This window comes from Phaenicophaeus curvirostris, chromosome 5 (genome assembly GCF_032191515.1).
Source record: "Phaenicophaeus curvirostris isolate KB17595 chromosome 5, BPBGC_Pcur_1.0, whole genome shotgun sequence".
NCBI lineage: Eukaryota > Metazoa > Chordata > Aves > Cuculiformes > Cuculidae > Phaenicophaeus > Phaenicophaeus curvirostris.
The window spans coordinates 58,051,577-58,076,890 of NC_091396.1; the positions used below are offsets into that span (position 1 = coordinate 58,051,577).

Consider the following 25,314-nt stretch of genomic DNA (forward strand, 5'->3'; position numbering starts at 1 on the left):
ACCCTTTCCCAGCCAGAACCAGGACAACAGCTAAAAAGCAAACCCAATCTGCCCAGGTTCTGTAACATGGCAGTGCTCTCCTGAGATGTGGAAAAACACAGCTATAAACTTCTTCAAGTGAGCAGAGAACTGAAGAGATCTTTTAGCCATGGGCAAGTGAACAACTTAGATGGTATGGAACAGAATCTTCTGTCCAAGTTTTTGGATGAAAGTCCTTTCCTGATGCGTTTCACTTTTTCTTAATGCATCACATACAACAGAGTGACTGAGATGCAGATATATCCTATCTGCGAGCACCAGACATTTAAATGAGATGGATGCTAAGTAACAGACCAAATTGGAACAAAGCATCTCAGCACATGCAGAACCAGACCTTAAGCAAACGGGGAATATGCTGACTTTGGCTGCCAGGAAGAGTAGTTGCGTTCTTAGATACTGACTCTTAAAACTAGATGTCTAAGTTCTGGTGTCAAGTGAAATTTCAACATCTAGATGTCTTTGGAAACTTGGGGAAAAGACATGTATTATACTGTTATAGGCTGCTTGGAACAGATTTGTATAAAATGCTATTAGCAATACTAGATCCCTCTCTTTACTATCATTACTGCTGCTTGCTGTATTGTGCAGCTAACTTTTTTGTAAGTAGCTTCATTCTTACAAGCTAATTGCAAATACGTTTTAGGAATTCTTAGGTTATTTTTATGCAAGTCTGAAAGCTATTTGGTTCTGAGGGAATTTGAAATTATGAGCTCTCTTCATAAGGCAGAGCTAGAGATAGCTAAACTTTGACAGGCTGAAAGTCTGGATCGATCACAAAGCATTCAATGGAAATAGTCTGTAAATGACTGTGTAAGACTCCACTGCTTATTTGTTTACAGTGTGCTTGTTATTCTGAAAATACTTTGAACATGATAGTAAAAATAATTTGTTTTGTTTTAGCACCTGTGAAGATGTTTGAGTATTTTCTAACCTTTTCATATGCTTACTTTCTGAACTCATTGGCAGCTCTTTATCAATACTTTTTTCTTATTTATAATCATGACTTGCTAGTGTGATACTTTCAGCAAAGGGTTAAGAAGGTGAAACTTTCACATTACCACTATGTCATCTGTTACAGAAATAGCAGGTTGGCAAACCCAGCCCCAGGGAGCCACAGGGAAGCTGTATAGTTCAGTACATTGCAGTATATCCGGGCTTAATTGGCTTTGCTCCTGACCAGTGCTCTCCTGACATCTGTGACTAAGAAACATAGCTTGTATGTTACAGTTCTAGTAACTTGTCACTAAAAACTGTAATAGGAATAATGACTTTCTTTAGTAACGCTTGGTGAAGTGTCTCAAACTACTGAGATGACCTATATACCGATTTAAAAACACATTTTTATCGAAATACTTTTAAGAAATAACTGTTTCATTACGTTTTTTAAAATAAAATTTTCAATTACTTTCACCATTTTTAAAAAAAATCTTGCTTCAAAAGACATTATGAAAGTTTAATGGAACAAAAAAAATTCTTACTTGCACAGAGTTAACACCTCTCAAATTATTTACCTGCAATGTTATCCAAAACATTAAACTTAAGCATAATATATTTTATGCAAGGAAAGATTAGGTAATAATTTAAGGTGCTTAACTACACCTCTATGTACTATAGTACTACACAACTTTCTCACTCTCCTGAAGTTAGTCAGTCCCTTTGAAGTTTTTCTTCAAGGAGAAAACAAGAATGTTGAAACACTGCTGTGAGGCATGAGGACTGATTTATTCCATATCTTTAAATGTACAAAAAAACCCTTTCATAATCTAAAGCTTTTATTTGCTGATGAATCAAACATACCAAGTAGTTCTCATCTTGAAAGGCATAGTGCAATGTAGTAATCCACTGACAATCTCCATTCACCAAGACATTTCTCTCCTCTCGGAAGCAAGCTGTCTAAAGGAAAAGAGGGGGAAAAGCCATTGTCAACATCAACAAGTAGTTTTCAGAGGAAGAATACATATGGATGTTTTATGGGATTATTTAAAATTACTGAACAGAGGTCTCTATTCATTAGAATTCAGTCTGCACAAGTGACAAGCCAGGGAATCTCCACAGGCTTGAAGCCAGGCATTCAGTCACTCTAATGCTGACTGCAAACTTGGAAAAGAGAAAAAAACCCAAAACAACCCAACCATCAACACACACCCCAAAAACACCAGAAAGCCCATAAACCAATTCCAGTCAACACTGAAGCTCTGTTCCATAATGTAAAAGCCTGAAAAATGATAACTTGTCACTGCAATCTGTAGCAGGAAGATAATGGCTCTAGGAAATTAAGTCTGGTTCTTCTGAAAAAGACCTTCGTGGGAAGAAGAGTATCATGTGCACTTTTCCTACATCACAGTTCTAGACACTGCCAGCATGCTATAGGAAATAAGCAGATTTTACTATTGCTGTCTTATCTTGTCCAGTAAAATACATTTTCATTTTCAATAAACTTTTCTCTACTTCAAGTAGCACACTGTGGCACTTCAGAGAAGCAGCTCTGTGTAATGGGTTTTCTCAGCATCTTTACATAAAACCAACTTTCATAAACTTCAAGGAGTACTCCTTAATAAAAGAAGTAATAGGAAAAAAAAAGTATTAACGTTTTTATTGGATCAAGACCATCAAGATGCAGACTTTGGGGCTCTTCCACTACTCTCAATTCAGAGGGCCATTATTAGGATATTCAGTATCTGCAGACTGAAGTGTTTGTGTTCTAGATAATAACTAATCTATTTTTTTTTTCAATGCCACTTGTCCAGATGTCTTAAAAAACGTACTATGGAAGGAACATACCAGGGAAGCTCTAAAGCTTTCCCATACACTGATCGCATCTTATAAAGTTATTTCAATCATTCTTCCCTCTAAGGAAGCAGAAGCCAATTTATGTTTCTATTAAAGAAGGCCATACCGTGACCATGTTTTAAAGTTAGTAATTACTGGAGAAGAGATGTAAATTGTGATTAATTGTTAACTGAGAGTGATGTAAGAGTTTATGAATGCAAGGCCAAAGTATCACTCTACAAAAAGTTTGGCAGCAACTGCAAGTCCAAGTAATTCTATCCCTTGCCCTGAGCACCACAGCACAGCACTTCTCAGTTCCTCTGGCACCATGATATGAGGAGGCTGCCAACAGAGAAAACTAGTTTGTTGATTTTCAAAGACATCAGTTCCTTGATCCAGTTCACTGTACAATCTCAAATAGCAAGGGAATGTTATAAACACTTCAAAACCAGTAATGCTGCTGAACACTTTTCATCATGAATTCAAAGTATGAAACTCCCTTTTTCTGCTTAGGGCAGCTTAAAAGGCCTTGAGATGTGCCGTGAGAAAGCACGACAGGCTACCTAATCAGCCAGTCAGGACCTATTTGGAACTGTCAACAGCAATACACCAATGACTATGTATTTTGCTGTCAGAATGAGGAATACAAACGGTCCACCTTATGAACATAAATGGCATCCCTATTTTTGCTTGCAACCCATTTATGGATGTCAGTTGATATCCACTAATCTTTCTTGTATTTTTTTCCCAACCACAGGGGTTTTTTTCTTGCAGCTAATAAACAATAAGGAGCATTTAGATAACTTTTTGCTATGTTTAGTAAGTCATACAAAACAAACAAACCAGCATAACAACGTACCACTTAAACCATTCATGCAGTGGTTATTAGAACACCTGAAGTCTGGTTTTCAGTGGAATTGCCCATTCTAGAGTTTACTGTATTTTTTGTTTGAAAAACTAACCAAGTTTTACCACATTTGGGAAATTTTAACACACAGATATTTTATGAACTCCAGGTACAGGTTATAAAGTGTTGCTTATCCAGAAAAGCCAAATCAAGCAAGCAAACTAAACAGGAAAAAAACCCAAAGGGGCACAACAGAGAAGACAGTTCCTTTGTGGATGAGGAAAATAAGGAGAAAGAGAACTTAGCTGGACTGTAATTTGTCCCAAGTGTGTTTTGGGAAAACCGTAAGAGGAGTTACTTGCAAAAATCTGAAGACAATTCATAAATAGCTGCCTTCTCTGGACATCTCTACATGTAAAAGTTCCAGATACTTAGGTAGGCCAATTAATTAGGTCATTTAAAAAATGACTGAAGGAAGCCAGCATAGCTGTATTTCCATTAGAGTTTGGGAGGCCCCCTAAAAGCATTTGGGCTTAAAACAATTCTATATTGACCAGAGAATTAACCCATCTGAAGCCTGTGTAGAAATAGTACAGGGGAAGGCTTAATGCAGAACTGCTGATGTAGCACAGCCAAGAGAGTGAGCTCTTCTGACAGCTCAAAAAAAAAAATAAATGAAAAAAAAAAGAGTGCTGCCACTGCTTGGAACAAGCATGGAGCAATGGACAGAGAGTGACTGCATCAGGCAATGGCAGTAGTGACGAGGGGCTTAACAAGAGGGAGGAGATTTATTCACAGGAAAAGAGTTGGCACTGACTCACTGAAAGGAAGGGAGGAACTAGAAAGGGTAGGCAGGGGGAGGAGGTGTCAGGAAGGACAGAAGAATAGGACAGGGAAGGGTCACAGTGGGCTCAGTCCTCAGCAAGCAGCTAGCTTTCACCCCTTAACATAGCTGCTGCAGGTGTTGATACATGTATTTTCCCCTTATGTATTTTGCCCACTGACTTATGTAATATTACATCTGACATAAGGTTTTCCTCTACTGTATAACAGTAGGTACCCTAGGAATACACCATTCCCATAGCATATTCTCAATAGGTCTTTTCCTAATCTGTGAAGTGCCCATTCACATTTACATAATTTGTTGTGACAACATACATCTCCTTTAATTACAAATACCCTTCTTAAACAGATTTACCTTCTTAACACATTTTGTTTTACAATCTGAATGTGTGATTCAAAAATATTTAGTTATGTGTGCTTTCTGAATGCAAGAGAAAAAAAAGACCTTTTCATAATGTTTTGTATACAGCTGTGAATGTCACAGTAGCACCAATCTCAGCTTTCCATGTAGCCTTTAAGTTGCCTTTATTGTAAACAAAAATCTGGCCAATTCAGGGTAAGAACTAGGCCAGACTGTCTGGTAAACGAATACACAGTAATGCTGAGAACAACAGATGCCTGGAAGGGACTGTCAGACTTGATTGCATTAAAACAGCTTAAGAGAAAAAGAAAAAAAAAAGACTGAAGCTCCTATGCTTATGAAATAATTCCTCCTAATCTGGAAGAGCTTCAATGCAATTTTCCTAATGTCATTTAAAAAATTCTCTGCATTAAAAGAACTGTATTACTTACCTCTGCCCTTTTAAGCATTTCCCACTTATTTAGAATTTTCATTGCATAAATGCGCTCTGTACACTTCATTTTAACAACTGCAACCTGAAATAACAAGGTATCTTTATTTAACAAATGTATAGTCAGAGAAATACATTATTTAAATAGTTTAATATACACAACAAAAGCACGATCAAAGAAATACAATTTTCAAACAGCATTTGTTCACAAATCAATAAAATAAGTTCCTAAGGCATCATCAGTGATCAACTCACACACTGGTAAATTACAGCGCGAGTCTTTGCTCTTTCTATATTCCTCCCACATCACTACTATGTGCTTGATGCACAGCACATCACGTATGGTCAAGTGCTCCTGATCAAGTACGTGGGGGATGATCCAGGAGGAATATGAAGCTTTTCACATGAAGATGGGCAATAAAGCTGCATTGTCTGCCAAGAACAAGCGATGCTTGTATGCCTGCCTTCAGCCAATGAGGCAACATTTAAAAGGGCAGCCTGAGAAAACAAGAAAGGCTGCTGTCAATGGCTCTACGCTACTCATTTGACTAATTCGTTTTCACATTTCAGGTTTCAGAAACTTGAAAGATTTGCAAATTAACATGCTTTTGTGTACTGTATGCAGATATTTAAAAGAAAAAACAGTATTCATTTACTTATTCATCATTATGCTTGAAGCATTTTACTATGCATCCTGTGTATTAGACTTGCTTAGACTGGTGTGTTATGAACAGTAGCTGTGGACACAGTTGTACAAGGGAAGAAAAAAAAAAATGGAGTAATACAAAAATGTCAAGGCTTAGGAATGCAAAAACTTTATTTTGACCAAGACTAAACTTTATTTTGACGAAGACATGTATTCTCCAAGAACAAAAATAATTCTTCTTGTAGTAAAGCCATTATTTCCACTAAACTCTTCCAGCTGGCAAAAGAAAAGCAGGCATCATGACTAAGGCAGCAACATCTACACAGGACTACACATGGACTGCTGGAATATTTCTGCTGCTTCACAGCTTGTCTCTATTTCAGAAGCAGAAAAACAACCAGGAGTCATTGCTTCCAACAAAGCTCTGAATAGCAGTGGGAAAAGTAACAGGAATCACATCGGCTCACCTTTTCTGCCACTTACAAACCTTACCTATAAAGAATTTGAGAGCTACAGCAGCTCTAAGAAGATGCTCACTTTAAAACAAGGTTGGAAAAGTGTGTCAAGTAGCATAACACTACACAAAATCAGAACTACTGAGAAGGGAAGAGGGAAATATAGGATCTCCTGCACTCTCAGTAAAGAAGCTCCCAATGAGAAGCAGGGGGACAGCTGCTCCTCCAGGAACACAAGAACATGATGTTCACATTTAGATACCTCACTCTGCAGACGCATACCTAAGCCCATCTCTTGGCATCTTAAGTTCCATTCACTAGGTCACATAATAGATGAGTGATGCCAAGTACAAACCCGCACTAGAGCCTTGTAACAGAAACACATCTTAGAAAAGGACTAGTAGGTCTCCATCACAGGAAAGGCACGGGCAAGTAGCCCTAAATGCAGCTGGAAAGACCCCAGCACAAATAAGGTTATGTAAGCTAGCAGAGCATTCACAGCTGCCTTACATCCTAGTGTCTCCTGGCCTACAAACACCTCCTGCAGACACTGCTCATGCTGTGGGGGAAGGATGAGTGAGATGAGAACTTCTCATCTGAATATGTGGGATTCTCTGGGGAATATGAAACTATTCAACTCTGACCTTCACTAACAGCCTACAACACTTAGCTTTGTTCCTGTCTTCCTCACAGCCTTGCAGTTAAAAGCCAATGTAACAACCTCTCTGCAAACACTTAAATGAATCATTTGCCTGAAATATCCCAGTCTCCACTGAAGGGACAGATCAAACTGAGCACGATTACCTGTTGCAGGTGAACAAAAGCTCTGAGGCAGAATAGATTTTCAAGCCTAGCTCTGCCCTGAAGTAGCAACATAGAGGTTTTATTACAACACAGCACTAGAACCGCTCAGTCACCTAAATACAAATATAGTGCCCAAATCAGAACCCAGCTACACAACTACCACACTGCATCTAAGACCATCAGTGTCTGAAAGCACTGCAGGGTGGTGGATGTTAGAAGCAAGTTCAGCTGCTGAGGAGTGATGCGAGCCTGGCATGGCAGAAGACAGGCACAGCTGAGCAGCTCTAAAAACGTTAGAACAATGTAGCAAAGGAGAACTTCCCTGAGAAAAGAAAACCAAATCTGTAGGAGCTATTTAGCAATTCCCCAGTTGCTAACTATACTAGCACTATTTATTTCCAACTGAAAGGACTGCTTAAAGAAAAGCCCAATTTAAACTTTCTGGAGGAAGGTAATTGTCTTCTGTGGAAGAAAAAGGTGCAATTAATAAAAGGAAAGCTGACTCATTTTCATACTAAGTGGTTATCAAATTACGGCAGAAGTAAACACACTGCTGCTTAATTGCATGGACAACAGTGGGACAGCTTCTTGTGTCAGCAAAAAAATTCACATAACCATACATCAAAATGGGTAACTCCTCATGAATTTGATCTCTGCAAAGAAACTTGACAGGTGCAGAAGGTGCCTCAAAACTAAAGGACCCTTAGCCTGACTAGACCAGATTCTTAGATATTTTCTAATCATTAGGATTAATTTTTTTAAGAAAACAAAAGAACAGAAATACAAAACCCAAACCTCACTGATGTCTGAATGGAAACAGGGAAGCATGAACTAAATTCTGCTTCAATAAACTCAGTACTATTATAAGCAAGAGTGTTGTCACAGTATTGTAAAAAAAAAAACAAAAACCACAAACCACAAACAAACAAGAAAACCCAAAAAAATCCACCAAAAAAAAAAATCTCACACAAACTCCTTTTTTCCACAAAACACCTCAGCATTTCCTTGAGTTATCTTTCTTGAACTTTCTTCATCAGGTGGCAGCACTTCCAAGTTTATGCTCATCATATAAATGCTTTGGCTTCTTGTGAGATGCTGCAGTATAGTTGTTGTTTTTTCTTACTTTGTATTAATTCCTCTTTCTCTGGCATACCTCAAATTCAATTACAATAACCACACTGACCACTCTGTGATACCAAACAAACTCCTTATACTGCAATTGTGCTAACTATGAAAAATATCAAGGTTTAAGTATGATGGCTCCTATAGTACATACCAATCCACCACATCTACTAATGTCAGGAAGAAAAGCTGGTGTTTAGAGTTATTTCAAAGGAGGCAGAATTGTACACTGCTTCAAAAAACAAAAGCACTGCTACTGCCTTCAAAGTTTTAATATCTACTTGCCAAACAAGCACTCTCGTTGTACACAAGCTGTAAAGGACCACAAGTAGAGGTGTAAAATAGCTTCTGAAGAAGAAGATTTAATAACCTAAAACATTCCAGGCCTGGAACACGTAACAGCTATGATAGGCATACAAGACTATGAACGTGACAGAGAGGATAACAATTCTTTGCTGTTCCTCATAACACAGAAATTGAAAAGCACTCAATGAAATAAAAAGGTAGCAAGATAAAGGAAGCGTTATTGTTATGCAAGCGTTTTGGAACTCAGCCACAGGCTACTGTGGACACCTAAGTATTCAGAAAGTGCTTAATTACATGCTTAATACCTGAGTAACACACAGAGCAGAAGTCTCAGAGACTACTGACCGCTGAGTTATAGGTGTGGTTAAGCAGTCCTTGAACTCTCAGTCCCTGGAAGCTGCACTCTGGCCTTTGACTTCACCTACACATCTCCAAGCCAGCCGAAGTGATGGAATCTGTGCTAACTAATCCACACACCTTTGACCGAGGACAGCTACCTTTGAGTATTGGGACTAAAACATAACTAAGAGTGTGGTGCCTACATGCCACAAAACCCCATCATATTTGTGTTACTTCTGCCATCCATATTCTTCCTGTACTTTTTTTGCTTCAAAGCTCTGTTTGACTTGTACTGCAATAAAATTTAAAAAAATCCACACAGCTAATAATATTTTCAGGCTTCACCAAGAGCTAATATTTTGTTTCTTGAATTGTTTTACATAAGTACTTTCCTGTATTTTGATATTCAAAACCCATTTCATATTGACATTTAGGGCTACGATCTGCAAAGCCACCCTAGCTCAAGTTCCACCTTTCCTCATGCCCTGATGAAACCTACAGGGCAAGAGTCTGAACCAATCAGCCTCCACAAACATAGAACTTCCCACCTCTGTACTTTGTCCTTTGAGAGACAAGATCAGCATTAGGAAGCAACATCAAGTTACCCTTTACATGAAAGAAAAATTGTACGTATGGTGTAAGAAAGTGCAGAAATAATTTCAATGCAGGACTGTTCCCAGAAAACAAAGATAGTTAACAAAGAGACTTCTTGGGAACCAGGCTGGCATTCATTTCAAAGCAAAGACAAAAAAGCTAACCAGGACAGTATTCGCGCGACAAAAAAGCTAACCAGGACAGTATTCGCGCTTTAAACTATGTATGGTGCCTTAAACTTTCAGGTAAAACTTATACTCAAGGACTAAAGGAAAAAGGTGAAACTCAAATGCAAAAAGTTCTCAGTTGAAAAGAAGAGGAAGACAGACACATAGGTGATAATCCTCATGCAATCAGCTCACAAGGGCAGGTAATTAAGAAAAAGACAAACATGACTAGGGGAGTATCTAGACTCCACTAAGGATGGGTAAACAGTACTGCCTTGCAGAAATACAAATTCCAGATACAGCCACACCTCAGAGGAATAAAGTTTATCTGGAGCAGGTGTGAAGAAGGACAATTGAGACAATAAAGGAACTAAAAAGCCTCTCATACTACTGTGGGAACAAAAAAAAACTTTATTTGTTTTTTAAAAAAGGTCAAAAAGTGGCTATGATTGCTACCTATGAATAAAATTGGAAGGAAGGGAAAGGACATCAGTAATACTGATGACAGAAGACGAAAGATCTGCTTAAGCTAATGGACAATAAAGTTACATGGATAAAAGTGTAAAATTAACATAAATCAACCTTTGGCAGGAACCTGGAATGGCTTTAGACATTTGAGCAGAGATTTTAGACAAGCCTTTCAACTGGAAGAAGATACAAAATGTCATTTCAGATGTAAACAATTTACCCATAATGTCTTATTACCAGATTCATAATTGAATGTTACAGTCATTTCCCTCAGTTAAAACTTGTATATACCACTTCTACTCTACTCTTTCTGTCTCATGCTATTGATACCTTGGACACTAGCTACTGAAGAAAACACTGCAGGAACAGTTTTATCCTCCTGATATTCTTGGATATGAAGAGTCTTTGATATATTGCTTGTTAGTTAAGAGTTTTAATATTGCATAATTAAAGAAAAAAATGGTCTGGACTGCTCCATCAATTTTTTAATGTCTATTTTACATTTAAAATAAGCAACCAGAGTGTCTTTTGGTATGGTTCCTATGCCACAGTGCACACTTCCAAAGCAAAGACTTTTTTTTTTTTAAACACACAGTGTGCATCTTCACGCTGTGAAAATAAGAAATCACTTACAACACCAGCCAGAAAGGTTCTGCAAAAGAAGAACAAAGGCCCCGAATAACACCTAAGCTCAACCTCAGCAGTGGTGGTGGGGTGGGGGGGGAACTGCAGAAACAAATGGCTGGTCTCACAGCAGCACTATACAATGAACTGTGCCTCTCCAGCTCTCTGCAACCTGCCTGTCACCATAGTAACTTGGTGCTGCCATACAAACAGACACGGAGCTGGGGAGGACTAAGATAGCAACCAGCTCTTTTGAAGCATTTTGAAAACAAAGCAGCTTCTTTCTTTGTCCATTTCTCCAGCAGTAAATACCTTGCTTTGATATCTTTTTTTGTGAAGAGCATACTGTAGAAAAGCAAAACTAATTAAATATTTCTTCTGCATCATATACTGAATGCTTTGACTCTTTGAATAGCTGGATGAAAAGCGTCATGTGTTGTATGCAATTACTTAAAAATTCTGTTAACCTACCATGTAGGAAGGTACAGTCCCTGCTGGGGACGTAATACCAATCACCAAAGCTTCTCTGAATAGGTGAGACTGCCTTAATTGCAGTCTGTATGGTCACTGTGCCCCCGGTTAATTTCTAGAAGTACATAAGAACATTAAACTCGGTACCCTACAGCTGTGATTACAAGGTGGAAAAGGCACAAACAGCTCTGCATCTCACTGCCAAGCATGCTTGTCCTCCAGGAAGCTTAGGTTTTGCGTATTCACTTTTGAGTCTCACTGCACCCTTAGCAAGTATCTCTCTCATTAGGAACGACATAATTTATCAGAAAGCTGTGGTACACAGGGGATCAGTATTGTTCTCTCAATCATTATTTATTTTCTTCTGGAAACTCATTTTACATCTGTTGATTCCCACTAAGGCTCTGACTAAGCATCCTGAGTCGAGGTGACATGTAGTGTTACTAAACACTACACAAATCAAGTCTGTACACAACAGCGTTTATATGAAAAGGGATTTCTAACTCATCCAGAACTGTAATACTTAGGTGGGGTACATTAAGAGTTTTAGTTATTTTTGTGGTAAGCCAGTTCAAGCAGTTCCACCCTTCCGCTGAAAACACAATAAGTGTTGCTCATTCAAGAAATCCTTGCTAACAAACAAGGGAAGGAAAACAATTGTTTCAATCCCATGCTGCCAAATTTCCAGAAGGTGTCAGCCACGTTATACAATCTAAGTTCTCAAGCAAGGTACATCTTGACATGGATCTTCCTTCAACAACAGCCCTTCATTGAAATTCATTAATCTACAGCACTGTGCCTAAATGGTCCTTCACACAAAATCAGGAAAAGTGATCCTAAAGACTTACAAGTACATTACTAAGAGGTCAGATGAAGTTTGCAAAGGAGCAAGTGCAAGTATTTAGAGCCAGACAGTCTCTATACACGGGATCTTCCAACCTATCCCTCTCACCACACTATATTCCCAGTTCCCTTTGCACACAGGGCCAGACACCAAGCACACAGAAAGCACTTCTTCAGTTCACATAAGTTTCTCAGGTAAGCACAATCCCACCAAGCACGGGTTCTCATGACATAATTTTATTTCAACTAATGGTCCACAGTATTTCTAGATGGAAGGAGTAGCCAGGCACATGCAGACTTCAAGCCACAGGTAGGTTTGGTTCCTTTGTTTCAGTGTGATTTTTTTAAAGGTTTAAAAGCTGGAGGAGTTTTCCATTCTGTGCTCATGTTCTTTAAATCTTCTCCTAAGGAACATGTATTTTCTCTAGTTAACAAAAACTTCACCCTATACAACATACTCATTCTTGTCTACAGACTTCTACATTAATGTTATCATTAGAAATCAGAATTAAGTTTACTGAAAAGCATTTTAGTTCAGATATTATTCCAGGGGGATTTTAAGTTGTTATTATTTGTTATGGAGCTTGACTCTGTGTACATTAGCTATCTGCATATATCACAGAATCACAGAACAGCTGGGGTTGGAAAGGACGTCTGGAGATCATCCAGTCTGAGCTCTGTGCTAAAGCAGGTTCACCTACAGCAGGCTGCACAGGAATGTCTTCAGGTGGGTTCTGAGTATCTCCAGAGAAGGAGGATCCACAACCTCTCTTGGGTAGCCTGTTCCAGTTCTCCATCACCCTCACAAAGAACATTTTGATCCACAAAACAGAAAGACAAAGTAACATCAAAGCATTTATGAAAATATTTCATTCAGCTGAGTATACACCCAGGCAAATGCACCCTAGGAGATGGGGAAAAGCCACGGGTAGTTAATCCTTCTTACAGCTAGCATTTCAAACTACACGCTACTTCAGCTGTCATGCACTCAAAGAACATTTCAAACTTTTCTTCCTAACTATGAAACTTCTGAAAAAAAATAACGTCCTCAAGCCAGTGACTCCAGGAGTCAGGGCCTTAAATGTTGCTGTAAAGGACATTCAGACATGGAGTTTACCCTGCACGCAAAGTAGCTGGCTTAGTTTATGAGAAAAGGAAATATGTGTGTTTTGGCAAGTGGCTAGAGAAGAAATCTCGCGGTTCTGAGCTAGGCTATTTCTGTCTTACCAGAGAAGAACTTTAAGGAATATTTTTTCTCTTGTTTTCCCAAACCTCCCATTGGAGTTATCTCAACTTGGGTTTTCTCATATTGCTGGAAAAAGTGTAAAGAATGAGGCCAAGTTCTGCTGGTTTGAAAATGAGAAAGAAACAAAGAGGCACTGATGTGTCAGTACAGATATCTTGATTACATCAACCTTCCTTACATTAAATACTGATTTTGCAGTTGTGTTCACAGGGACAATTTCACATTTGAGTTCAATCCTTTCTCTTGTGAAAGACTTTGTTTCCTTGTCTAACATGTTGTGTGACAAAAACTGACCACTGATCCCAACTAGTAACTAATATCATGCCTTTATTTTGTTTAAGCTGTCTTTCTTGACAGCTACTGATTCACGCAAAAGCTCTTTGGTAAGACTAAAACCCCTGGCATTCTCCAAAGAGTCCGATGTAGCTAAACTGAGAAGAACGGAATGTAGTTCTCACCCTTCTTCAAGTCTAGTTTGTTGAGAAATAAACTAGATTTTCTTATGGTATTTTAACCTTTATATAATTCTTTTTTATAACACCTATATTTGGCAGTTATAATAGTGTAGTTACAAACAGTGGTCAAAGGATTCATTCATAAGCAAAAAGCATAAAATAATCTCTAGCAAGTGGGATTGAAGTATAATAAACTTAAGATCAATGATTCCCGCATCAATTAAACTAATCAAAAAATTTCAAAGTGCTACGATGAGAAACTAGAACTTTTATAATTAAAATAAGAACAAGACAATGTGACATTAACAAGTAACTAACATCACAACTTTGTGAGCACTCAACAGCTCTGAATGATGAAATTAAGATACTTTCTTATTTACCTTCTGTGAAATTTATTTACCACAACAGTGGATGGGATGCATGAATTGCTTTTGTTAAGTTTCATCCTTTTCCAAATGAAAGTATGAGAGACACTGTTGATTCAGGCACTCCAAACTATTAATATGTTTTCACCCAGAATTTGTATCTTTAATACACCTTAAGACTCTTAATTCAAAGCTAAAAAAGGTCATCCTAACCCCTCTAACAAGTATAAACTGAAGTCTGTTGAAGTTTATATAAATACTTATCTCCCGCCATGTTGCGATTTCTAGTTGGTCAATTCCTTAAGTGGAGAAGAGTATCTTTTTGAAAAAGAACAGAGCAAGTACTATGGAAAACAGCCCTCACTTAACATTATACTGTGTGAAGGCATTCCCAACACTGTTTCCATCTACAAATCACTATACAGGGTTCCCTTGACCTGAAATAATTTTTGATAGCTATAGCATTCACAAATCTAGTTCTGAAAAAATCCAGAAACCACTTCTAATCCCACCAAGAGACAAACTGCCAAAACACTAATCTGAAATTCTTTAGATATCAGCAGTCACAGCCACTACAGCAAATAATTTGGCACAGCAAGACCAGACCAACAGATGAAAGTAGCCTGTGTTGAGTCTTCCCATCTATGCCATATGCAGTTCAGGAATTTTACTTCAGACTGTATCTAAGCTGGTCTCCTGGACCGTACATGCTTTGAAGCGGTTACAAAAGTCAAGCCTAGTGATTGATTCTCATACACTCCTTGGGGCCAGAAGAACATTTGGTGTGCACCTGGAATGGAGATTCTGGTTTAGTTTCCTCAAAATAAAAATTAATTTAAAAAAAAAATCAGATTATGCACAGCAAAATCAGGCCACAGTGAGGGTACTTTCTTCAAAATTGTGCCACTGCTTTGAATCAAAATCCTAATGGAGAGGTAGACAGTCTGTCTACCTGTCTTGATTCCCTAGCCCCTTTATCTACTCATAAACCTCTCTGCTTAGAACTCTTTTTTAGACTTAATTTGTAGCTTTCATCCCTTCCATAGAATTATCAAATTCTTTTCCATTTCTGCTTTTTCCTGCCAAACTCCTTGCAGTAACTCTTCTCTTCAAAAGTCCTGTTGAAAAAATACAAATCAGCTAAAACCACTCAAGTTAAACAAACAACTGATTCTCAAATTTCTACTATACTAAGAAAACACATCCGTTTTTTGGTAACAAATGTTGCAACTCAAGTTCCACATCCACTAGAAAGTGGACAGGTCAAGAAGTTAACATTTATCTGGACATTTTACTTAAAATGTTCAACTTCCTTCAGCAGCTACGCATGACCTACATGGTACATCATCACATTGCTAGATGATGGTATCAACGAAGAGACGCTCTTAATTTCCGTCTTAAGTATCGACTTTCCTCAGTTTCCAACACTGTTTCCATCTACAAGTCACTATACAGCATTCCCTTGACCTGAAATAATTTTTGATAGCTATAGCATTCACAAATCTAGTTCTGAAAAAATCCAGAAACCACTTCTAATCCCGCCAAGAGACAAACTGCCAGAACACTAATCTGAAATTCTTTAGATATCACCGGTCACAGCCACTATAGCAAACAATTAGTAGTTTAAAATTACAGTAGCTTAAAATTACATGGACATGAAGCTATTACTTCACTCGCTACCAAGTCTGCATGCACACAGAAACCTCATTGCTTTCTGCATCTAGGTTGAGTAGGGTCCTGGCATTTTTCAAGCTTAGTTTCTGGTCTGTCTGTGATACCTCTGTCCCAAAATCAAACCTATGCAAAAGAGTTCAAAGGTCCCAGGGCACGCCATGCTTGGAAGAAAAGCCCTGCACGGTGCACAGTCCAGCTCTCAGTGGAGACAACTAGAAACAAAGATAAGGAAGCCCAGCCTTAGCCACCGGCAGCAGAAGTTGTAACCAACTGTTAATGAACTGAAGTGAGCCACTAATGGCTGTCATTACATTTTACTTTAGTGTGGCTACTTTAAAGAAGCTTCCTGCAAGAAATCTAAGGCTTGTTCACTTCTAGAAATTCTCTAGTTAATATCCTCTTATGCTGACAGCTATGCCTTTAGTTGCACGTACTTAATAGCTGAAAGGGTTGTCTTTGAGGTTCTCTAGAGCTTCAGGTATACTATGCCTACTGGAGGCAACCAGCTGATGAATGCTTTTGCTAGCAGCAAGCTCTATCAGACTGATGAGACTTTCATCGAGCATATTAAGAAGCAAAGCTTCAAGTCCAGGGTCCTGGGACTAGCGAGTTCTCAAAACACAAGGCGTTCCTATCATCCCAGCATGATTCAACTTGCTGTCCAAAAAACCAGATTCAGCAGCCTTTGATCTTCAAAGATGACAGCCTTTGAGGCAGCCAAATGCGTCTTTCTGCATTACCAGATTGCTACAGAGACAGGCAGATGGGTGGAGCAGCCTCCGCGTCCCTACCATAGAAGCAGCCCAGCTCTGTCTTAAATTATAGCAGCAGAGAAGAGCACATATGGCAAGTGGGAGAGAAGATCTCAAATTCAGCTGTGCAGCTGCTCGGTGGGACCACCCTGTTCATATATGCATTGAAGTGACACTTGTTTTGCTACACCAAGGCCAGAATGAACCAGTCACAGAAAATGCAAAATTGGACATTAAATACCCTGCTTCAAAAGGACCTTTCGCTAGTACCTTGCTACAGCCCCATTTCAAAGTATTTTAATACACCTGTGTGAATGCTGTCTTTAGGGCAAGTATAGATCAACTGTAGCAAGAAATCAGATGCACAAATGATTAGTTACATTACTACAACCGAGAGTCAAAATATCTTACCTCGCCAAATGCGCCTCTTCCAATCACTTTTATAATTTCAAAATCATCTCGATGGAGTTGCATTTCCTTTACCAGTTTTGTAAATGGTCTTGCTGTTTAAGGAAAAAGAAAGAAAAAAAATCAATTATGAAGAGAAATATTGCAAGTCAAAATAAACCATAAACCACAGGTCAAAAACACTCGTTGCATACCAAGTGCAGCGGTTTTTCAACTACTATTAGAAGCATAGAGGGGGAAAAAATATTAATTACACTATGTAGTTCTTAGATTTTTAAAGAAAAAAAATACAATCTATGATCAGTACTGCCTTGATGCCAGTGAGTAAAAAGCAAAGTAGTCTTTCCAAAGGATTTTTTTCCAGTCCTTTCTTCAGAGTTTTGTGAAATCAGTGAAGGATCAGGTGAAAGGGAGAGAGATGGTTCATTACTGGTAAACACCAAAGAAAATCTGTCCTGTCCTTCAGCCACTAAAATAATTGTTTTCTTAAGCAGAGTTCAGCTTTACCTTTTATTATTTCAGCCAGTACCAGCTAAAGCTTTAACAACCCATTCTCAAGAGACAGCTGTCTCCACTCAATACCAATGAAACAGTTTTCTACAAGATCTGAGTCTAATTTAAGATTTTTACTTTGAACTATCTTTTCTGTTAAGCAACATTTACCAGATCTCAATCAGATCAAGTATTTAAGGGCTGCAGCCCAAAAGATGTCTAGCAGTTAACCAACCTACACTTACTTTGTTCTGCTGGTCCCGCTGGACACAGAACACTTCTCAAAAATATCTGGTTGATAAATTCGTCTGTACCTGCAGTTCCCATCAATTCTCTCCTCTCTAGTTCCCACAACGTTTTATTGATTTCTAGCATATCACAGGATAAGGATTACTATTTAGTTACATTAGTTACAATTCGCTGCTCTGATTATTAAGACTGAATCAATAAGGAAAAACAGTGGTACAATCTAAACTGCACAAGAACAAACGTGGTGTTTATAGAGAAGCAGCTTACAGTTCTAACTAAGCAAAAAAAAAACCCTGCTCTTAGCCTCATAACAAACACTGTCAGACTAAAGAGACTGGTTTTTAAACACATGTATTTTCCCATTTGTAACTGAATGAAACATCACAGAACTACTATTTGTAATTCAGCCCAGACATCCATTTTACCTCATCTCGTATCATGATTAAGCTAATGAGCTATAAGCCAAACTAAATTCCTGCAAGAGGGGTCACTGCTTTGATGATGTATTTCAGACGCTAACACAAAAAAAAAACCCAGACCTTACAATCACACAGACGATACAGAATTCTGAACTGGTGATTACAGATGGCAGCAGAACTCTAAAAGCCTGAAAACCTCTCAGCAAAAATTCATGTAACAGCTAATAAAATTAAGAAATAGCTGCACTAAAGATCAGCTATGCTGCTGCTTTGTACTTAAGAGAGATGTTATTGAAAAGGTTTCCTCCATAAGTAATATCCCTTTCACTGGCTTGATTTCCAACTTCAGCAGGATAGAAATACCTACCACTGTTTCCCCTACCACAAGGCCGTTGAGACTATCATCCCAAACCCCCAGATTGTTTCTAACAAACTTATCCAGTAACACCAACTCAAACCAGTTAGAGACCTATACCAGTCTGATTAGACATCTGTACAGGTAAATACCGCTTTTAATAGCTGTGATAAACATAATTTATTTTACAAAGTCCCTGCCTCCTTCCTTTCCCATCAAATTGGGGCAGATTGAGGAAATGTAACTACAGGTAAGAAATATAAACAAAGGCTCCATTATCAAGTTATGGATTGCTCCTATAGCATGCAAGTCATTAGATGACTTTCACAGACCATCAGCTTCTATTATTAAAACACAATGGGAGGGTAAATGAAATCCAGTAATTTTCATTCTGAGGGATACTAACCCAAAAACTAGGCTTTTTTTTTTCTTTAAAGAAATAACCAATTTTAGCAATAATGCTAGCCAGTAAACAGAATACCATCCTGGTTTCAGCTGGGATATAGTTAATTCTCTGCCGAGTAGCTGGTATAGTGTTGTGGTTTGGATCTAGAATGACAGTAATTGTGATAATACGCTTACATTTCAGTTTTTGCTAAGCAGTCAAGGACTGCTCCAATTCTCATACTGGTCTACCAAGGAGAAGCACAAAGAGCTGGGAGGGGACACTGCCAGGATAGCTGACCTGAACTGGACAAAAGGATTCCATACCATATGATGTCATGCTCAGAGAGGGAAACGAGCCAGAAGAACCACAGCTTTGGAATTAGTCAGATATTAGTCAGCTTGTAGTGAGCAATTGTGTTGTGCATCACTTGTTTTGTATATTCCTTTATTGTTATCATTATTCTCTTCCTTTACTGTCTTAAACTGTTTCCTAGCTCAACCCACAAGTTTTAGTCCCCCTGCCCCTCAACTCAATTCTCTCCCCCCAATCCCACTGGGGGAGTGAGCAAATGGCTGCGTGGTCACCTCAGTGACTGCTGGGTTAAATCACAACAGTCACACAGAAAAATACACACCAACACCCTCAGACACATGGTGTGAACTTTGGAGCTGTCCTGAGCAGGGACAGGAGCTGGACTCTATGATCCTTGCGGGTCCTTTCCAACTCAGGACATTCTATGATTCTGGTCCTTTTAGTGGGGCTCGAATGGTCTCAGATAATAACAGATAAACCAGAGCATATTAAGGAATTTACATCTAGTAATAGCTGTGGGTCATGATATTGATTCGTCTGTTCTCAATATTAGTTTATCTGAACTGCACAATGCCCCTTTTCTTGCTGTACATGTTAAAGGTTGGTCTTGGAGTGATTAGTGACGTTTTGCCTGGGAAATTTGTTATTAGAACACTGACCTTGTGCTTAATCTGGTATTTGAGCTTTGTACTGAAGCCATTACTGTACTTTGGGTACCATCTCGTGGACACAACTAGCAATTATGTTTCTTCCTCTGAGAGTTTTTTTATGGAGGAGATACAGAATGATACCTTTGCTATCTTCTTCTGCAATGTTTCCTCCTTCGTTACAATAACTTTTCAGTACTTTGAACATGCTTGGATAGTTCTTCTATTGGTACCTCTTAGGAATATTGTTTCAGTTTTGTCTAAGGTTACTAAACCATGTAAGAATTATCATTCAGAGATCTGCCCCAAGAATGGCTAGTCAGTCACTCCATTCCTATCTGCCACTAAACCATGTCCCTGAGCACCTGTCTACCCATCTTTTTAAATACCTCCAGGCACAGTGACTCAACCACCTCCTTGGGCAGCCTGTTCCAGTGCATGGCAGATGGGAGAATATGGGCAGGTATCTAGAGAAATTTTCAACTCCAATGGTATGAAACTCCACTCCCGAACAACTACAGGACCACGAAGAAGTGATAGAATATTTAAAATTAAAATAACCACTGCAGCTATTCCAAAGACACATGACTTAGGGTGCTGTGCTGGGCCCTGGCCAGTATCTACCAAAAATTACTTGATATTATACAGCACCCTCAGGGAGAAGTGAGGGAAGCCCAGCCACCAGGCACCACAGCTGAACCACAGAACCAACTTCTGCCAGTATCAGTCATCCCTATACACAAGAACAAATGGCCACAAAAGTCAGCTTGCTTAGTAAAGGATGACAAAGCAGGGCCATCACAAGAATGGGAGGAAGAGGAAGAACCAGAGGTAACCACCCGGCTCCCACCCCCAAATGAGCTGTGAAATACGCGAAAAGAGTTCAGCTGACTTCCAGGCCAGCACACTGTTATCTGGCTGTTCCAATGCTGGGACAACGGGGCCAGTAGTTTGGAATTAGAAGGGAAGAAAGCCAAGCAGCTGTGATCCCTATGACTGGAAATGGGGACAGAAACCATCAGCCTCTGGAGGTGACTCCTGCCAAGCATGAAAGCAAGGCAGCCTTTTAAGGACAACGTTACATGTCACCCAGGCAAGTGGACCTCCATGGAGAAAGACATCCAGTGCCTCAGGGATCTGCCATGCTGGAGGCGATTTATAATGATCAGGATAACAAGCAGTTACCCACAGACACAGATGACATCTGGTGCACACGATCCATGTGGTAGAAGTTTGCACGGAGTGCACAATCGTCATATGCCAATTCACTGGCAGTACTGGCCTGGAAAGACGAAAAGTCACAAACTGTGGATGAACTGGTTGGCCAACTCTGACAATTCAAAATCTCTCTTCCTTTCTACAAGCCTGTGTTTTGGCTGTGAACAAACTGTTAAAAAAAAATCCAAAAAACATGTTTGAGAAACTGTCCTAAGAAGTCCGGCAACTCAAAGAGCATGGTGTGGAGAAACTTTCCCAGGAAGTCCAGCAACTTAAAAGAGTATATGCCCAGTTTCCCACCTGTATGGACCACTGAGCTATTAGGAGTAAGTGTTCCTCTGCTCAAGAGAAGGGTATGCACAGCAAGACACTCTGTTTGCCTACGTGATTATGGAGAAGACAGGAGGAAGTGGGAGGGAAAATCTACCTTGACCCTAGAGGGATGAGTACAAAAGTTGCAAGGAAAAACAATTAAAAGAAAGGAGGTTCTTCCACGAAAATGACACTCCAGTCTCCAGTGCGCAGTTCCCCAGAGTAGGAGGGCTGATCTTGCATTTGATCCTCTTGAAGGGACATCTGTCTCATATTTACCAGAAGTGAGGAACACATAGTATGGATAGGATGAAAGGAGTCCGTCCTCCAGCTAGAGTGAAGAGAGGGACAACCAGCGTTATCGGACTGCGTGGATTCAGTGGCCTGGCACATCAGATCAACAGGAGTATAATGCTCTAGTGGACACCACTGCACAATGTCCCAGGTCTCACCTTCATGGCACAGGTATCGGATCAGGTCCTTGATGCTCTTCCAGGCTTCCAGGATCCCCCATCAATCCAGAAACACAGACAGGTTCTGCCCCTTTATAGCTTCATAGTTTAAATATTTATCAAAAGCAACTTCCAAAGCAGAAAGAAACAAACAGGGGACAGGACAAGAGGGAATGGCTTCAAGCTCCACCAGGGGAGGTTTAGGCTGGACATCAGGAAAAAATTTTTCACAGAAAGGGTCATTGGGCACTGGAACAGGCTGCCCAGGGAGGTGGCTGATTCACCTTCCCTGGAGGTGTTTAAGGGATGGGTGGATGAGGTGCTAAGGGGCATGGTTTAGTGTTTGATAGGAATGGTTGGACTCGATGATCCGGTGGGTCTCTTCCAACATGGTTATTCTATGATTCTATGAAATCTACGGAAGTTTAAGCTATCTTGTACACTTAAAGTGCTCCAGTTTCTTACACTTCTCTTGTTTTGTCAGCTGGTGAATTCAACAAGTTTTATGTATTTAAAGATAATAAATACTAGGTATCAAGCAGGGCACATACTTAAATTTGAGTAAACAGAAGAAACAGTGCCTGCAGAGAAGAGTATTAATTCTATCTTTCTAGGAAATGTATCCTTCAAGAAGCCGTGATTAGCAGACCTCATTTGCATTACCACCATTTCAACTCAGAAACTGCAAGAGTCCTAGGTTGGGCCTGCTTCTCCCACCTCAATCAGTCAACCAGCTGAGGAAGTACATATTAAAATACATTAATTTAATATAGGTAAATTAAAGTATTCCCTCCTAAAAGGAAGTTACTACTTTTACAAGCTGCTTCTGCACTTAACTGATGTTGGCTTTTAGTATTTAGCAGGTGTTGGTGTTCAGTAACGCTGCAACTTCAGTGGTCTCTCTCTCAGAAAGCTAAGCATCAAACATGAATATTTAAATGTATTGAAAAATTTTAACCTGCACAGTACTTCTCAAAAAGGGAAAAAGTCATGTTTTTGTCAAGGCATCCAAGATGCCTTAAAACTAAATAAAATTTGAAAATAAAACCTAGTATCAATAGAACCTCATTATCACAGAGACTACAACAGAGGTCACACAGATAAGAGCTCAGAGAAGGCAACACATCAGTAATTCATTTAAACTGATACTTTATTGACATTTTGAAGTAGAACCCTGTTTACACCACAGTTATAACACACTGCTTTTAAGTACTGGATTGCACGAATTTCTACTTCTTACTCAGTTACCTGCCCCTTAGGAGGCTGCTGTTCCTTAACCCTCTAACATCCAGATGAGTAGCGCACACACAACTAGCAAAATCAAGTGAGCAAAAACTTGCACCAAGAAATGTCAGGGAGCTTTGTTCGCTGTGCTTGCCAGAACGATGCCAAGCAATAAACCCACTACTATATAACAGGTAAAAAGCTTCAGCTTCTTTCTACCTATCACGATTTTTTAAATAGGGAACTCAAAGAAAACTTCTCTATATATACTGTATTGAATAATAACACTTTACTGAGTAGTTTTGATCCTAATATTAAAAGTGGGACTTATGATTTGGAGTTGATTTAATACTTAATGAAAGTATTTCATCCTGGCAAACAAAAGCATTAGCTGTACTGAAGGGTTTTGTTGGCAGTGATTACTCAATTTTGTTATATATACTGTTGTCAGGGTAACATTAGCTGAGAGCAATTGCAAGACTCTGTTTATTTGTGACTGCAAGACTGTAATCAGAATTTGGGTCAGGCATTTTACATACAATATATTTGTATGCATCACTACCTTTCCTCTCAAGCTGATTTTGCATTACTGTACTTATACTTGTTTGGTAGGAGAGTGTTCTCCATAAACCCAAACATGGGGGAAAAAAACCACAAAGAACCCAACCAATTTTAAGGAGCCAGGAAAAGTATGGTCTCAGAAATATAATACAAAACAGTTGCAGTCAATATTTTGATCAGTATTCATAAAGCGAAATGCCAGCTTTTATTTCTTCATTGAAAATGGGAGTATCTTGAAATTATGAAATTCTCCACTCTCAAATAAATTCTTTTCTGATCATATTCTCCTCTTCCTTTAATAGATGGGGCTAGGATATTTTGTCTGCACAAAAAGAAAACATCAATTTGAATAATTTGAAAACATAATTTGAAGCTCAGTCATAGGTAAACAAGTTTGCGATTTAGATATGTGAGCTGGTACATCTACACTGCAGTCAATTTGTATTATGCCACCTGATAAAACATAGTCAAAGACTGTTTCAGAACAACTGAAAGCTGTAGGAAATGCTAGGGGAGATGATCTGATGTGGCAGACTGGGCTCTCTGCACTGCTACCCCAGGAATGGGCATAGACCGGCCACTGTCACAGTCAGAAGCATGTGACAAATTTCCTCTAATTTCTGAGAGCAGGTCAGGGAAGGAAGGTAGTAATATCAACATCATCCTCAAAAAATAATAGGACAACCTTTCCAAAGCTAGATTGTGGTTAAGAACGGGAAGTGTTGAGGTATGTTTTGGAACTGACTTCCTGTTCAGATTCTAAACCATACAATTCATGTCAAGAGCTAGCACCTTCACGTTACAGTGGACAAAAGTCTACCCACTGGGTTTATGGTAACAACTCCTTCAGTGGCAGAGCTACCCAATAACTCCAGTTTGAGGACTCCTGCGTATTTTGTTAGGCAGGACAAGTTTCCAGAAATTGAGCCTCACAGAAATCACTGAGTCAAAGCTGCCAAATGTTCAAGAACATCTGATGTTTTGCATCATTGGCAGCTTCAAGTTTTAAATAAATGTGACAACTGAAGCAAAATAACACACAGACTTATAGGCCTCTCTCAACAATTCTGGCTGAAATGGACCTCAGGAGGCTTCCAGTCCAACTTCCTCCTAAAATTGCAGTCAATATTGATTTCAGACCAGTTTATTCAGGGTTTTGCCTGGTCAGGTCTCAAAAACTTCCACGGCCTCTCTGGATAATCTGTTCATATACTGCACTGCCCAGCACCAGACAGCTTCACAGTTCAGAATTGATTCGGGGTTTAAGTAATTACAGAAGACAATGACAGGTAGATCTACCCAGAAGGTATGTCCAAACTGCCTGGTCATACAGAAATCCATCTGCCAAACTCCCTTTATCTCCTCATCCCCTTTACAAAAAGTTGTGGTAGGAAACTATGTGAATTGCAAAATATTAATGTCAGGGAAACAACAAAATGACGCAGATAATCGTCTGTGGAGCCATAGTCCCACTAGGCTGATCCAATATTTTTAGATGTTTTCTTTGGAGAAAGAATATAAGACAGCAGATAGTTTTACCATTTCCCCAACTACCACGTTTAACTTACATTCTAGAAATCAAGTAACTTGTTTGCCCTTTGTGCACCCTTCTCAAGGAAACAGCACTCTAGTGATATTGGTACTAGAACAGCAGGCT

The 25,314-nt window shown here is 39.2% G+C and overlaps 1 protein-coding gene across 12 annotated transcripts in view; it reads right to left on the reverse strand.

The window, feature by feature from the left end:
• Positions 1-25,314, reverse strand: part of CDC42BPB (CDC42 binding protein kinase beta) — a 104,090-nt gene that overhangs the window by 55,294 nt on the left and 23,482 nt on the right. For all 12 annotated transcript variants that reach the window (XR_011337572.1, XM_069858901.1, XM_069858891.1 and 9 more), the window contains exons 2-4: positions 17,032-17,123; positions 5,291-5,374; positions 1,837-1,932 (exon numbers count right to left, since the gene is read on the reverse strand). Coding sequence is in view for 11 of the 12 variants with exons in the window: in XM_069858901.1 (XP_069715002.1) it covers positions 1,837-1,932; positions 5,291-5,374; positions 17,032-17,123 (272 nt within the window). In the remaining variant the exon portion in view is untranslated. The remainder of the gene's footprint in view (positions 1-1,836; positions 1,933-5,290; positions 5,375-17,031; positions 17,124-25,314) is intronic.